Source organism: Hippocampus comes, unplaced genomic scaffold (genome assembly GCF_001891065.2).
Source record: "Hippocampus comes isolate QL1 unplaced genomic scaffold, H_comes_QL1_v1.1 scaffold135, whole genome shotgun sequence".
Classification (NCBI taxonomy): domain Eukaryota; kingdom Metazoa; phylum Chordata; class Actinopteri; order Syngnathiformes; family Syngnathidae; genus Hippocampus; species Hippocampus comes.
Genome location: NW_017805583.1, coordinates 2,412,470 through 2,429,076, shown reverse-complemented (window position 1 = coordinate 2,429,076; position 16,607 = coordinate 2,412,470). Strand labels below are relative to the sequence as shown.

The 16,607-nt window shown below is 39.7% G+C and overlaps 2 protein-coding genes across 7 annotated transcripts in view; one reads left to right on the top strand and one right to left on the bottom strand.

The window, feature by feature from the left end:
* The window catches only part of osbpl10b (oxysterol binding protein-like 10b), a 25,872-nt gene extending 15,595 nt beyond the window's left edge, over positions 1-10,277 (bottom strand). For 3 of the 4 annotated variants that reach the window (XM_019880037.1, XM_019880040.1, XM_019880039.1), the window contains exons 1-3: positions 8,330-8,864; positions 5,884-6,062; positions 4,764-4,843 (exon numbers count right to left, since the gene is read on the bottom strand). In XM_019880037.1, coding sequence (XP_019735596.1) covers positions 4,764-4,843; positions 5,884-6,062; positions 8,330-8,508 — 438 coding nt within the window. In that variant the 5' untranslated portion in view covers positions 8,509-8,864. Of the gene's footprint in view, positions 1-4,763; positions 4,844-5,883; positions 6,063-8,329; positions 8,865-10,191 lie in introns of those variants that run through there. The other variant, XM_019880038.1, reaches the window with a different exon arrangement.
* On the top strand, positions 9,489-16,554 carry gpd1l (glycerol-3-phosphate dehydrogenase 1 like). 3 transcript variants are annotated; one of them, XR_002169458.1, is made up of 9 exons: positions 9,534-9,731; positions 10,209-10,386; positions 10,676-10,816; positions 11,991-12,129; positions 12,591-12,703; positions 13,402-13,638; positions 13,735-13,841; positions 15,084-15,265; positions 16,070-16,554. XR_002169458.1 is itself a non-coding variant. In XM_019880042.1 (8 exons), exons 1-8 carry the CDS (start codon positions 9,688-9,690, stop codon positions 15,178-15,180), a joined length of 1,056 nt encoding a protein of 351 aa, XP_019735601.1. In that variant the 5' UTR covers positions 9,534-9,687; the 3' UTR covers positions 15,181-16,554. The 3 variants fall into 3 exon arrangements, 2 of the variants coding, with proteins under 2 accessions (XP_019735602.1, XP_019735601.1); XM_019880042.1 differs by having other exon boundaries at positions 15,084-16,554; XM_019880043.1 differs by lacking the exons at positions 13,402-13,638; positions 13,735-13,841; positions 15,084-15,265; positions 16,070-16,554 and adding an exon at positions 12,812-13,395 and having other exon boundaries at positions 9,489-9,731.
* The last annotated feature ends 53 nt before the right edge of the window (positions 16,555-16,607 follow it).

Sequence of the window (16,607 nt, the reverse complement as noted above, 5' to 3'; positions counted from 1 at the left end):
ACAAACATGTTTCTCAAATAACAAGAGTAAAGTCCAAAGAAGTAATTTGTTCTTGAACATAGGATATGTGCTTTAAAATTTGCAGCGCAGGCTACAGCTCAACTTCATGTTACTGTCAACTGTTCATTATTTTGCATTGATACAGTTACTTGTTTGGTAGTGTTACTGCTAATTGTTTTGTCCAACACTGATATGAATTTCTTGTTCTTTTCTTTAATGTCCATCCATTTTCTAATCTGCTGAGCCTCACACATGCTGAAGCCTCTCCCAGCTCGGGCAGTAGGCGAAGCACACCCTGAACTGGTTGCCAACCAATCGCGGGGCACACACAGACAAACAAACATTCACATTCACAGTCACACCTACACACAATTTCGAGTGGATAGATGGTACCGTATGCTCTTCCTGAGCACATGTGCCACCCCTCGGCAATTTCACACAAACCAGTTTTCTATTTGTGCCTCTAAGTGACAAACCAACAGTGATCAAAACAGAGCTACTCTTTCCCTTTTGCTTTTTGCCCTTGGCAGGGGTAATGCAACAGCAGAAATACTTCCATTCTTACAATGACGAATGAACCCAGGCAGACAAAAGTAATTGAGAGCGAAGAAGACTCGTGTGAGAAGAGAGATAATGAGCACTACCTGTGACCCTTGAATGTAATTAGGAGTGGCATAGGCTTTCCAAGTACAACAACTGGGACAGCAGCTTATTTAACGATGATATGGGAGATGAACCGTGATGACTGTTAACCACATATACGTCTGTGAAGTGATTTCAACAGCAAAGACAACAATTGATCAGAAACAAGAGTGTAAACACTCTTTCTCTACGACTGCAATGCTCTACTCCACAGTCACCAACGTGGTGCCTGCGGACACCCGGTAAGCCCAAAGATCACAGAAGTAGCCTCTTCTACAATAGTTCGCCAGTGACGGGACATGGTGATTTCCTAAGAATGGTGGAGAAGTGATTATTTGTAAAGATGGGCAGAGAAAAGTGGTTAAGATTGCACGACTGTCTGTGTCTTATGTGTTGCGTTGTATTATTTTGTCATTTTATGTGAATTGTTCTTTTGATGGCGGTGGGGGCACCCGCAGCGGCTCCTCTCTCTCCTGTGGTTGAGAGGAATGAATTTTCATCTGTGCTGTATGTTGCACATTTGACAACAAAGTTGACTTGAACTTGAACTTGAGATTACCGGTAATAAAAATAATGTGTTGCATATTAATATTTATCTGTTGAAAATTAACATGTAGACTAATATCAACATATGAATGATGGTAATTTGCGCAGATGTGTTATTTCAGAAGGTTCTATCAAACTGCTAGCCTTTCGCACTCATCTGTATCCTAGAATTAGCTCTCAATTTCAAAAAGGTTTGTGACCCCAGGGGAATATTAAAATATACTCTAAACTGCATTAATCACAATGGTGGAGCAGTTTTAGATGCAATCTGAAATATTGTAATTTCCATATCTTCTTTTAGAAAGATATTGCTAAGATGCGTTGGGCTTGATCTGTTTTTATCAGGGTCCTAAACACAGATGCGGACGCCCCTCCCTTCTTGTCGGTAAACTCAGAAATCAATTCAATACTATTTATAGTGCACTACATGGTCATGCATCTGTCTAGAGATGCACTTGAGCAAGACATTCAGCTCACTAAAACACTCCACTCAAGGCCTGTGGTTTTATTTTTAAAGCTGCCTTTCAGTAGGAGTGCTTCTTTTTTTATTTCCGTCTACAATAGTTGTGATTGTTGTGTCTATGATTGTTTTGCTATTTTTATTTTACCATGAGCCAACTCAAGGGCTCCTAATAAGACTCCTGATCCATGTTGAGATCTCAAATACAACTACAATCAGGCCAAATGTGATCTTCTAAGTATAACCATGACCAATGTTCAGCACACACATCTCTTCTGTAAACAATGAATGAGTTTCCGTGATGTACAGTATCATACTTCAACATACAAAAAAAAACAAAAACAAAATAAGATTTGACCTGTGAAGCTCAAACAGAAAAAGCTTCATACACAAGAAGGTCCTATCCTGAAGAGACAAGAACTACAGTTAACACAAAATGTAGGTTGGATAAGACAGAGGCAAAGTCGAAGTAGGTCTTTTCATACCACCGTCACACACTCTCGCACAGCATCACTCAACACGTGTCATTCTCAGGGGAGGGTGAGTCATCACTCCTCTGACAGCGAGGGAAAGATGTTAAGACACTTTCACAGTCAAAGTCCTGATGTACCCAAATATAGACTTGGATCCATCACACAATCACACAAATAACAGGTTCACGTCATCACTGCAAAAACAGGATGGCAAAACACGTGCACAAAATTTAAAGAAAGGAATCTCATTATGTCACTGAATTAACTCCAAACTGACAAAAATAATGGATCTGAATAAAGAAATAACACAATAAAGAAAAAAAAAATATATATATATATATATATATATATATATATAAAATCCAAAAGAGGAAAGAAAAGTGTAAAAAAATATATTTCTGCTTATATTTTAAAATATAAGCCTGTTGCTTTTATTTAAGGATTTGGAAAGCATCTTGCATCCTGTCTTTGTTCCCCTCAACACCTTCAAATTTTTCTCAGCGGCTTTCACGCATCATTTTCTCATTTAACCCCCTTGACTCATTTCTCACTTTCTTCTTTCACACCACAGCTCCTTGTCTCTTCCTCACCTTGGTAATCAAGACTTTATCTAAACATCAGCAAAACTTCTTTACTTTCTCCCATCCTTTCTTCTCCTTCCCTGACTTGACATGTTCATTACAAGTCCTCTTTTTCGAGCCAAAATTCAAAACTGAGGCGAAAAATACAAATTCAAATAAATAACCAGCAGTTATCTTTTGATAACCAGCAGTTATCTAGTTTGAACGATACCCTGGGAGATGTGGAAGAGAAAGCAGCAGCCAAAGGAGGTAAAGGAATTGCGCCGAGAAGTAGGATGAGAGGCTGTCGTTAACCTAATTCCTTTCTGCCTTTGCACCCGCCGCACCTTCAGGCTACACTGCTGCCATTATAAGTCTAAAAATGCACGGAACAGCAGAGGAATTGGGTGGAAATTAGCAGCCCATTAGAAAAGAGACACAAGTAGAAAGATATGTTTATCATGCGGAAAAAAAGGACAAATAACAGGCTGTGGATAGAGTTGGAATGGCATGAGGCAGTGGGACTCCAAAGCTTTCATCCTGACGGATGACCTGCTGCCACCCCAATCAAAATGTGATCATGTGATTTGAAGAGTAGAACTTCACTTCTCCCTGTACTACGATTTCAGCTATTTCAGCAATGACACCGAAAGAAGTCTCAGCAGCAGTTGCAGCATCCTGGATCTACCCTTGCCAACTACCACCCCGCCTCCGCCATTGATAGTCCTTTGCCAGGTTGAATCCACCATCACACCACCTGTTTGATGGCATTTCCCATGACTGCTTCCTGGCCCAACTTTCATATTGCGGCAGTTCAAATGATTCCAAAGTAACTTCCAAGCAGCATTGGACAGGGTATGATACAATACTTTGTACACCTTATCAGGCACTCCTCACTTAGACCAAGAAGTAATCCACTAAATGAAAGCATCTGCTCAATGTTGCGTGGTTTCTGAATGTTAGTTTTTTTTTTTTTTTTGAAAGGATAAAATGGTTGTACACTAAAAGATGAATGAATTGATACATAAGAATAATCATATATAGTCTTTACTATATACAGTAAATTTCATATTATGGATGTGTGTTAGATGTGATATCTTGCGATGCTGATTGATGGCTGACTATCCAGAAGAACAAAGAAAAAAGAAAAGAAATGTATGTAGGTCATCGTGGCTTTAATCCTTTATTGGCCCTCGAAATGTGTATATCATGTGAAATTGTTATTTTCTATCAATAAAAAGTCCATATTATTATTAGAAGTTTTACCAGCATATTTAAGTTATTATAATGAACTTCCTTCACTGATTGATGGGAGAAAGGGATTACTGTTTTAGTATATCAACAATAGGTGATGGGACATTTAACTCTCTGTAATCATAATATAAAAACTGTATGTATGTGACACATAAAAAAAAAAATTGAGTCTTGAGTGCTGGAGCGAGGCTTGAAATGAGTTTGCGAGCTAAATGCTCGTGAAGTAAAGCATCTGGTTACAAGACACGACGAACATTAAGTATATACATATGATTGGCTGATAGCCACACGGTTATTGAGTTAAACACAGTACACGTAGTGCTCACACAGCACATTAGCAAATGAACCACATGAAGATGTGCTTAAATATATCAGCCGCCTGGTGCAGCTGTGTGTGGGGAAGAGTGAGCAGATGGGAGGCTTTTAGTGGTGAGATGAAAAACGAAAGGACATCCAGTCGTTTTGTGAGGGTGTAAAACAAAGCATCAGCGTCAAAGCATTTGGATTATTTCGGTTGTCCATTTAGTGACAGCGGGTCACGTTAAAATGTACATCGCCATCCCGAGCCTGCGTTGTTTTTAACACACCTGTGATAGTGAAAGTGTGTCAAAGAGCAGAAACCATTAGAGATCAGACATCTGCTTCATGCCTGAGTGGAGGAGATGTAGAAACTATAAGAGGCTGAATAAAACAAACTGTCTTACAAATACGGTTGCTAATCCAATAAGGAAGCAAGAAAGAGAAGGTAATTGATTGAACATTGTTGCCTTGTGGTCAATGCAGAATTCAACCAATGGTTGAAATGACTGCGCGTGTGCGTGTGCGTACCTTAGCCCCATTGTAAGAGTGATATCGAGAACACAGCTGCAGCTTTGTCATCCATAACTCCTGTTCCGCTGCATTGGATGCTGAAACAAACAAAAAAAAATGTGCGTGACAGCTGCCCTCCATTCATCAAAGACAGTAACAAAGAATTCCTGCTTGAATGTGAATGAAATTTTGGTTTCATTGACGCAATTATCAAACAAACAAAAATTATTTAAGCTCTTGACTTACTGTTGCAATGTTTACATCTCTGACAAAGCTTTTTCCAAGAACTGTTAAAAGGTTGTTGTTTTCACTGCAATCAGTGAACAATATTTGTGGAATTAAGGCCGGCTGGCGTAACAATAAAGTGGCTTTCAGCTGTCTGTGTTTAAAAGCTGCTGCAATATAGCCTACTGGTATATATATATATATATATATATATATACATATATATATATATTTTGATCGTCCATATGTAGTCGCCAAATAAAAAGGTTGGCGTAGGAACAGAAATAATGACCAACTGAAATTTGGTTCCCCAATTTTGAAAAAAAAAAAAGTTATATCCGCAGTTAATACTGCTTACTGTACATTCAGTAGTGAGCTAAAATGTTCTCTAAAAACAGGTGGGTCCATAATAAGCCAGTTTGGGTCAAGAATGGACCAACCTGCTTCTTGGCCAATTTGACCCAAAATTCTGGGTTGTTTTGAACAAAACGATCCTATTTGAAGTGGATTGGTCTCTTTCTTAGATTGTTATCGCCCACCACAAGTTTTGTTGTGGCTGTTTTGTTTCGTTTGACACTGACGATGTAGTCGTTCAATTTCCTGTCAGGCTATATGCACCCTGTGATTGACTGGCGACCAGCCCACGGTGTAATCTTGCCTATCACCACTTGGCTGGGATAGGCTCCAGAAGCCATTAAAGTTTAGTGGAGCTCTGGATAAAGGTGAAAAGAAATGTAACATTCCAATTACAGTATATGGTCATTATAGCGTTTTAATATCACAAAGTGAATGGTGTTCCAAGACCATTGCACAATACCGTTGCTGCAACATAACTCGAATAAAAGGTTTGAATGTATTTAAGTATTTATTTATTTATTGAGTCGCTAAATCCAGTATTACATGTCACACTTACCTCTAAGTTTATAGGCTTCACCAGTCGGCGACTGAATAACAAACATGTAAGGAAAGTCACCGGCGGAGACAACCCGTGCTCCCAGTAGAGACAGGGAACCTCTTGGAGGCCGCTGGCTTTTGTTGTGTTCATTTCGATAGTAGTCAAGCCGGCTAACCTCGGGGTCAAGAACAAAATACCTGCAAGAGGGAGAGAATTACGAAAAACGACAGAGGAAAATCAAAATACTGTTTGGTTTTTTTGAGGAACAAATGTATATATGGTGAAAATCTCACTTTGAATTGAATGACACTATAAATTGTCAGCAAAATGACATCCAAGTAACATTCTGGAGACCATTTTAGTAGAATGAGCAGACCATGCCACTGAAGTATCAACACTGTGATTGTGTAAACAACCTAATGCACCCACAACGCTGGGAGTAACAGATGCAGAGAACGCAAATATGTTCGTGTGTTAATGCTCAGTCAGCATTCTCAAATTGGGAGGAAAGAACAAACTGAATGAAATATTTCACCCAATAGCCTTTCCCACAGTCAAGAAGCAGTCTCACATTTGGATGGTTCTATTGATCCAGTTGGACAGTTTAGAAAAGAGAGGAAGACAGTAACAGTTGGGAAGAGGGTGGGGGGGGGGGGCTCTAGATGAAGAGAAGATGCTGGAGAGGAACAAATGCAGGGCTTTCCTGGATGACTCATTCGGTGTTTCTGGGACACTCGCCCACACAGCTCCTCTCAGTAGTGTTCACAATACAAGCTAAAATTGAATAATTGGAAGCATGCACGAACAATTGACTGGCTACAAATATGCAAGTAGGTGGGAGGTGATGAACAAAAGTTGGCTGCGAAGACGATTTATAGGACACACTGTGAGTGCGTGTGTCAGTCATTCACAATGACATGAGCACCGACGGAAACACTGAGCACCTCGTTACATTTTTGATCGAAAATGTATTTGAACGTGAATCGGGCAGGAATTATATTCAGTATTAGTGTGCTGTGTCCCATATAAGGGCATTTCTTAGAAGGAATGGAACAAAATACTGATAATGTAATGTGTTGTACTGAAACACCGGAAGGACAATCAATGCCTCGATGAAATGAACAACAACAAAATAGGAGCATGTTACACTACTCCAGTATTTTTGATCATTTTATTCATATCATCATTTGTTCCACTGAAACTGTTACATGAAGACATGACACAAGGTGACCATGTTTTAAAACATAGACATAGAAAACATAGCTTTGGGCTTTTGGAAGAAGCTACTGCTTGGTTTTCAAACTATTTTAGCAGTCAGTCGCAATGTATTAGATATGATGGTCTCTGTTCTGACATTATATCTGTTCACGAGGTTGTGACACAGGGTTCTCTGCTCGATCCACTTTTATTTACCAATCCATGTGAACAATCTTGGTTGAAATGTGGCAAATGCAGGACTCAACGCTTATGCGAATGGCACCATTGTCTACTCCTCTGCTGCATCCCTTGCACAAGTCTTTAAAGATTTGCAAAATACCTTCATGGTGCTGAACCTTGTTACAAATGCAGATAAGATCAAAGTGAGTTGTCGACCCGCAGGCTCCTTCACTGGCACATCTTCATTTACACTACAAGGTAATTCTTGGGCTGCTTCCTCCCTATCATTGTGTTTTTATCAGGCAGGAAAGTACCTGATTGTATTCATTACATTCTCAGTACTTGTTCTCGCTTTCTATCCCAAATACAAGGATAGAAATTGGGAGAAAGGCTTTTGGGAATGTCCTGCAAAATGAAACCAGTGGTTCTATACTAAAATAAGAATTAGGTTTGTACAGTATATGTTTTCCTTGCTTCAGTTGAAGAGAAAATTATTATTTTTTCTTCAATATTGTGTATGATTTATCACTCAGTTGCTGTATCATGACACCATACTGTAGTGAAGGGCACTGTGACAGTGTGTCAGGATACTCTGGTTTCATTCCAAATTCCCCAAACATGCATTTTAGGTTAAGTGAAGACCAGCGTTGGCAAATCCAGGTCCAGAAAGTAAAGATCCTGTCACGGTTTGGCTTTAGCTACAGGTCGTTTTCATGGTTGAGTAGAAGAACCTGCGGCTAAAACCAAACTGTGGCAAAATTGCACCTCATATTTCATTATTATGAAACAGAGCAAAATCGTAAATTTTGAAATTGAATGATTAATGTCGGCAACTCCTAAATTATTCCCCTTAAATTTCTCAAGCAGCCATGTGAGATCAAGCTGCAATAAAGCTCTTTGCAATTATAATTTCACCTCTGGTTAAGCTGACAATCTAAACAGAAATCAAAAACATTTAGACATTGCTCATTACATATCTACACAAATTAATTTGGCATGCAAGTTAAACAATTATCAACGGCATATTTGCATTAAAAGTTTGAAAAGGACATACATATATTTTTTAATTACACTGCATTTCACTCACCTATTCTGCCAGCCCTGCAGGAGATTAGTGTATTTCCTCAGGACTCCCTCCAGATGCTGTTGTTGCGGCGATGAACCTGCACCACAATGCCTGGACTCGGAAGCAAGTGGTCCAACTCGCCGTTCTTGCCTCTTTTCGGGATATCTGGCGGGGCTCTCTTGGCGCACGGACCGACTCATGCTGCCGTTCCTGTTGCTGCTCAATTCTGTCTGTTCTCGGTTGGTTACTATGTTTAAGTGTTTGTAAAGAGACAGGCAAGAAGTGTCAAGAGATTGCTCCTCAGCGATTCACTGCAGCTTTTAGCAATTGATGCAGTGATAATGAGATAGATAAGGACACAAATTCTACAAGTAGAGGTTTGCTGCTTCCTGACAGTGTTGACACTGAAGAGATACGGACTTATTTACTGCGGAGCTGTCCTCCTCCTCCCTCCATCTGTGGTGACGTTATTTTGTTTTTTTTCAATTTGGAAATCCCGGGTTGGTCACTCCCCCAAGCCAGGAATACTCCCCCCTACAGTCAGTGGATATGAATTATTCATAATAGCATTACGGTATCGCAGGCTGGGTGGGTGGGAAAGAACTTGCAAAGGAAAAAAAATATCAAAATGCTGTATTTAGAATCGTGTTTCGTATTTGAAAGCAATCTGAAGTTTTGAATATTTGTTGTATAGTAAATTGTTAAAATGTCCATTGTTATTGCCTGTCTGCCATTGTTATGTAATGTTGTGAATCTTACGGTGGCGTCATCAGTAGATGACGCTGACGTGTGCAGTAATTTAACCGCAGTAAAAATAACACTTAATGGTCGCTTACTTACTCGCTATATTTTCGATTGTCCGTTTTTCGGACAACTTCAAACTTTGTACTAAATGCAACTGTAATGGTTCTGATGCCAAATCTACATAAAGTCTCTTACTTGTAATAGTTCGTTTCTAATTGAAAACTGGAGCAATGATGACAAGGCATGCAAACTACTCATCGTCCCTTTGTTAGCTCCCTTTTTTACCGTTGTCGCAAGTCATTTGCATATTTCACTTCCCACCTAAATTAAATGACTCGAAAACGTGAGTGATTATCATTATGTATTTAAATGCGTTAGTTGTGGAAGGAAGCTTCGTGTACAGCAGTTAAAACGTTAGCATTCTTCCTGCTAGCACCAACAGTCAGCAATGCACAGGCTGTGGCGGTCACGTGACCATTGCATTGCTTCTGGACCACGACCAACTGCCGCAGCTGCTGCATTACTGTCGTTGTCTCCGCCAGAGGTTCATTTGGTATTTCTACAATAAATACGTTTTCGCTAAAGAAAAAAAAAGAAAAGGAAAAAAAGGTGGCTAAACACTACACGTGTCACCCATGGCGTCTCCGCTCAAAGTTTGCATTGTAGGATCCGGAAACTGGTGAGTTTTAACAAGATCCGAGAATCGCGCGACAGCGATGATGAATTAACTGATTCAACCCGTTAGAATCCATGTGGTTCAGTTTTACGTTTCTTAAATTCTGTACGTGGACTCCTCATACTATAGCTTACCCGTTGCTAATGTGGGCTATAGCAGAACCAATTGGGTGGTTTACGGTATTGTATTGCATTACTGTATCATCATTACAACACTGACAGGAAGAGGCTCTAGTACAGTTAAGTAACTACAGTACACAAGTACCTTTTAGCGGATGGTTGTTACTACAGAGAATACAAAAAAGCAGTAGCAGAGCTGTGCTGTAACACCACCCCAAAAAGCCAATTTACAGAAAACTAAATCTTTGCTAACTGTATGCATTATTGGCATAAATTAGGCATTCTGTCTTTGCCTAAGTATTTAGTTGAAGTGAGGTACGGACTGAACCAATGTAAAAACCGACCTCTGTTTTGTTTCCAGGGGCTCAGCCATTGCCAGGATCATTGGAAATAATGCAAGGTCATTGCAACATTTTGCGACCACCGTGAAGATGTGGGTGTTTGAAGAAAATATAAACGGTCGAAAACTCACTGACATTATCAACACTGAGCATGAGAATGTCAAGTACCTGCCTGGATACAAACTGCCTGATAATGTGGTAAGGCAATCATCTTTTAGACCGTTTCGTTTTAAAATTAATGTGTTTCACACACGCAGTGACAGTATTTTAGTTGCCTTGTCTCTCTCAATCTTTTAACACTGTCATCTCGCCCCAGGCAGCCTCATCTCCTACCCAAATCATCCAAATGCATACTTAGGCTAAAGTGCAGTACCTTCCTTGCTTGTGCTGCTTGCATTTGAACTGATCATACATGTCAAGATTTTTCAGCTTCAAATCAGCAAATCAAATCATCACAGTGTAACTTGCATATTTTCTGTGTTGACAGGTGGCTGTTCCTTCGCTTCGTGATGCTGCTGAGGGAGCAGACCTTCTGGTGTTTGTGGTTCCCCACCAGTTCATCAGGAAACTGTGCGACGAATTAGTCGGCTGTGTTCCAACAAAAGCTCGGGGAATCACTTTAATAAAGGTAAGAGCAATAACTCCACTTTAATACTAAACTACAAAGGGCCCAGCCCTCCCACTGACAGTGGCTATTTGGCTCAAACATCAGCTCATGAATACCCCCCCCCCAATGACACACACACTTGGAGTGTTGCAAGATGTGTGAGTTCAGCACATTCCACGGAGTGAGTGTTAATTTCATACACTGTCGGACAAATCCTGATGCTCACACACAAGATGTGAATAAGGCTGATTGGCCATGTTACCATTTGTAGGGCTACATTGTAAGTATGTCAGTGTTATTCGTTTAGAAGTGGGAATAGAAAACTCAACTATCAAGAGCGAGAAATATTGTGAATTGTACACTCATGGTTCCCAAAAATGTATTTATGGCACTGGAAAGAATATGCTAGCAAATGCAGCCAACTTTTCGGTGTATGCTGGTAAAAATGTCATCTGGTCGCACTTGGTAGTAGGTGGGGAGCATAGGGATAACTGCAAAGGTGCACATACTGTGTGTCAACTTGTATACATGAAATAAAATACTGTACCTAAGTCGGGATGTGTACTTTGCCATCTAACTCAACTCGCATTTGTTTTATAAAGGACGGCTTCCCTTTCAGCTCTCTCCCGTGAGCGTCTGACATCTCAACAGTGGACAGTAGCTACTCAGTCCATAGTATCTAATTAAGATTATGAAATGCCATTCATCAGATTTTGTTGTGTTCAACGCACACATAAATTGGCTTTAAAAAATATATATAATAATTTCTCTCTGAAGTGACAGGCTGCCTACATTTTGATCAGGGACTTTTTTGAGCTATTATCTGCGATACATTTTCACTATTGATTTAATGACTAAGATGAAAGCCAAGACAACACTTTGCCAAACAAGGTCTGTGTGTGCCCACATGCAAGACTAAGACTGAAAGTCTTCACCGTATCCAGGTAAAAAAGCTGATTGAAAGAATGTGGACAGACTCATTAATTGGGCAGTCAGATTTATAGTATCGGTGCAACACTAGAACACAGCTGTTGGTGTATACAGTGCAATGCAAGCCAACTTTTTCAAATACCTCTCACCAAGAAAAATTGCACTACGTCACTCAGTTCGTCCAATTCGCCTTTTTTGGGGAACATTTGAAAGCATTATTTTTGAGAAATGAGATGCTTGGCCCTTCCATATGCTTTTCTTTCAGGGGATAGATGAAGGACCTGAGGGCCTCAAGCTGATCTCTGACATTATTAGAGAGAAGATGGGCATTGATGTCAGTGTTCTCATGGGCGCCAACATCGCCAACGAAGTGGCAGCTGAGAAGTTCTGTGAAACCACCATCGGTAAGCAGAAAAAATGTGAATGAAAAAGCATTACATACTGATGTCATAGAAGGATCAGATCTGACCGTGCAGTATAGTGTGAGTTATAATACTTCATTGCTAAATGTCATACGCAAACTAAATACAGTATCATGAAGGGAAACACAAGTACGATGCAAAGACCTTGAGCAGATCTGAGAATTGAAGGGGCTGTGTTCAATCATGGTTTGGACAGTTTATTCTAAGAAATATAAAATCATACCGCTAAGACTATTAACCTGGATGGCTTTAGTGTGTTTGGCTTTTCAAAGCTGACCCTTAATTCAGGAAAACCACGATTCGAAAGATAGAAAACACATCTTTGAAATACCTCATCTGTGTTGTTAATTTTGAAAAAGCTATCCTGTCTTTGTTAATTTGTCATGTGCATACTTTTCGAGGCAGTTGATGTCCTTTTGTGTTAACCTGGACTTTATATGCAGGCAGCAAAATTCTGGAGAATGGCCTACTATTCAAAGAGCTCTTGCAAACTCCCAACTTCCGGATCACAGTGGTGGATGATGCAGATACTGTGGAGTTGTGTGGCGCTTTGAAGGTACGCACAATACTAATACAAGTTCTCACTCATTCAGTTATAGTGCTAAATAATGATTGAGATCAACTGCACCACCGCATTTCTGAGGGTGTCTGTAGTTTTTTGCAGCGTTCGCATGAGCTGACTAATGACTTTGTTTGGAAGATGAGAAATGTGAAAGCAGCCTTAGCGCTGCCTACTCTTTTGTCCATCCATTATCTACAGCTGGAACCTATCCAGTCTGACACCGGGCAACGCATTGCATCGCCTCTCCATTTAAAAAAAGAATTCATATACACATGCCAAATTGCTGGAAGAAAAGTATACAAAGCATCATACGTACTTTTCATCAGCAACCAGCCCATACCTCACCTGGGATAAGTGATTTTTACACTGCTCAAAACATAAAGGAAGCCCAAATCTCAATGAATCAAGTATTACAGATAAAACTCTTTCTTGGTTTCAAAGTGTACTTCATGGAGAACAAGCACAAGTGAATTCAGAATCATACTCAGCATCAAAGTGGAAAAAGGAGGTCATGGGCTGATTCCAACAAACTAACCCCCCCCTATCCCACCCCATAATATATTTAATTGGGCATGAATTCTACACAGATTTTTGCTTTTTATGGGTCATCCTGCTCCCTATCTTCCGCGATTAACGGGGTTCACGTTCTGAAAACTAATCGGATAATTCCTTTGTCTTCTTGTCTGGGTCAGAACATTGTGGCAGTGGGTGCAGGTTTCTGCGACGGGCTGCGTTGCGGTGACAACACGAAGGCGGCTGTGATTCGTCTGGGCCTGATGGAAATGATAGCTTTTGCCAAACTCTTCTCTAAGGAGGACACCGTTTCCACAGCGACCTTCCTCGAGAGCTGTGGTGTCGCTGACCTTATCACGACCTGCTACGGTGGCCGAAATCGGCGGGTGGCAGAGGCCTTTGCCACGACAGGCAAGGTACAGTAAGATGACATAAATCTGGTGGATGTTTCAAATAAAAACGATAAAGGATGAGTTTAATCTGCTTGTGCCTCACCGACCGCATCTCCCAAGACCATTGAGGAACTGGAGAAGGAGATGCTGAATGGTCAGAAGCTCCAGGGTCCCGCGACCTCAGCTGAGGTCTACCACCTACTCAAGCAGAAGGGCCTGGTGGACAAGTGAGTGTGCAGCTTTTTTCTCAATCGACGGTCGGTATTGAATTGTCCCTTGCAAATGTGATCATTTAATTATCAGTAGCCAGGAAGGTTGCTCGGTCCTTAATGCAAAGAAATAGCTGATGCCAAACCACATACGGAATGAATACACTGGTCAACAGTAAATTTTCATCAGAGATGGCTTTATGTATCCCTAAATGTATTTTTGCCACTGATTCAAAAAAAAAAAAATTCCTTGCACATTAGGTTTTTGATATATTTTCATTTTCATTTTTTGTCTTCAAGTTTAACCTACACTGTCCACTGTAATTCTTGACAACCCGAGTTAAGATGTGTTCTAATAAAGTCCTTTTTTTCTAAATAATATAGGACCAAAATAAAAAAAAGAAGAAGAAAATGAGGAAAATAGAACATTTAATTCAAGTGCATTCAAAGAAATTCCACATTATTTTTTAAATATTTTCTTCACACTCAAATCATGTGTGCAAAATTATTAGCACCCCTGACATTAATATGTTGTACAACCCCTTTTGACCCCAAAACCAAAGCCTAATTTTCTCCAATAATGTTTCATAAGATTGGGAGACTGCAGAAAGAGTAATCTTCGAGCATTCATCTTTGCACAATCTCTCTAAATCATCCCGCGACTTGGGTCTTCTCTTCTGCTCTCTGCTCTTCAGTTCACTCCACAGTTTTTCAATGGGGTTGAGGTCTGGGGACTGGGATGGCTGTTGGAGGAGCTTAATTCTGTGTCTGGTACAATTTTCAGTATGAGAGTATTCTTCTGCAATTAAAAATGATGACATTATTATTTTAAGGCTTTTAACACATCTTAACCAGGGGTGCCAGTAATTATGCAGGGCTTAACCACAATCCACCTCAGTTCAACCAACGAGTGAAACCCTACTTTTTCAGATTGTGCTGAATATTTTGTGTATGTCCTAGCATGGAAGGCCCAATTTCAGCTTGATCGGGTTAATCTTTTCCAATATATTGCAATTTTATTTATTTATTTTTTTCACTTTTTCGTGAAAAATGGCCCTGCAGCATCTCTACGTTGAAATTTGTTGACCAATGATATTTTTGTTAATAATTTGAATTTTGGGCCCCGCATCAGACAACTGCAGCTCCATAGGTGTGCGTGCTTACTATAGTGATTTTGAAGCAGCAACATGTAATTATATGCACTGGTGTATAATGCCACCTACCGTAGCTTTTGAATGTAACTTCATGTCCTGTCTCCAGGTTCCCTCTTTTCTCGGCGGTCTATCACATTTGTTTTGAGGGGAAACCGGTCCAGGAGATGATCTCTTGTCTGCAGTGCCATCCAGAGCACATGTGATAACTGCATGGACGTCAGCAATTTTCCATGCTAATCATTTCTTTCTTTAGCGCGATGAAACCGCTGTCCTTGGTTATGCTTCAAGGCAAGTCACGACAGTATGGTCAATATTTGCACTCTGTTGAAGGCTATTGTAATTTGATCAAATAGTGAATATTCCAGTGTACTGGTCAAGCGATATTAAACTTAACATGAAGGATACTTTCTTTTTTGATGCAAAGAAATTTACACAGGAAGGACTCAAGGTAGTAACAGTTGAGAATAACATGACTACATACGAAACTTAACTAACAGATGAAAAAAAATACACCTACAGATGTGGTTTGCTTTTAGTTTTTGTAAGACATATTTACTTCTTTTTATAACAAATATTTACTACGCTTTTTATTTCCTGAATTGTTTTGTGCATTTTTACAAGGTATATTGCATTTTGTTATAAAACATAAATCAAGCCTCTGTCAGTCTGCTGCAGTGAGGTGTATTATGTGTGAGCCCCCATTGCACTATCCAAACCTGCTTTTTGCTTAGACCCTTGAGGTTTTTTTATTTTTATTTTTTTAAAGGACAAATTGTCAGTTATCACATGTCCCTTCCAGTACAATTCTTCCCTCAGGTCTGGATGAAAGCTATAAAATGGCCAATCTTTGACTCTTCAGCTAGAAATGAAATATTTAAATGCTTGTTTTGTAGGAAGGTATTCTCACCTTAAAGCTTTCACAATGATGTACACTCCCAAGTTAATGTTTAAAGTTTGTTTCACAGAATTGTAGTGTCAGTTGGCCTACCAGAGCTGCTAATGCTCATATGCTCAAGACAACAAAAACTCCAGCTGTTATTCCACTGCCAGACCGATGGTGCATAATTGTCTTCTGGATCTCTTTGTTTACAGTATGTCCTGGACTGAATAACAACAAAGAAGCCATATTGATTCACAGTACTGAATAAGAAGTTATGTATGATTTGTCTGTCATTCAGATTTGTACGATATTTATATGCCTTTACTTCTCAGGAAAATCAGTTTCAATGTTGCCTATTGTGAAAAGTATCTCAAGAGAAAAAAAAAACACATATCATAATCAACACGGTCCTGATTGCATCCCATTCAGGAGTTTTCGGGAGCTGACTGTCCACTGCTTTCTGTCTGAGGTATGGCACTAAAACAATCATATAATGCCTATCACTCATTAAGTGTTTGCCTTTATTACAAAACTGCTCTTACACATTTTTTTGGTGTGTGTGTTTCAATAGTCTCCCTGAACATATATGGAACGTATGCTGCAGAATAAAATGTGCATATGTACCACTTCTCTGTTTTTGTCACTGTGTGGGTTTTTTTTTCTGCAATGTATTTGATTTGAATAAAAAGTTAAAATTTATGCATTTTAATGTGTGGTGACAACAGCTTCCTTCCTTTCAAAGTAAAGCCC

Coding starts and splice junctions, on each gene's coding strand:
- gpd1l (XM_019880042.1), top strand. CDS start 9,688: ATGGCGTCTCCGCTCAAAGTTTGCATTGTAGGATCCGGAAACTG. Junction 10,817..11,990: donor GGGGAATCACTTTAATAAAG/GTAAGAGCAATA, acceptor CTTTTCTTTCAG/GGGATAGATGAAGGACCTGA. Junction 12,130..12,590: donor GTTCTGTGAAACCACCATCG/GTAAGCAGAAAA, acceptor CTTTATATGCAG/GCAGCAAAATTCTGGAGAAT.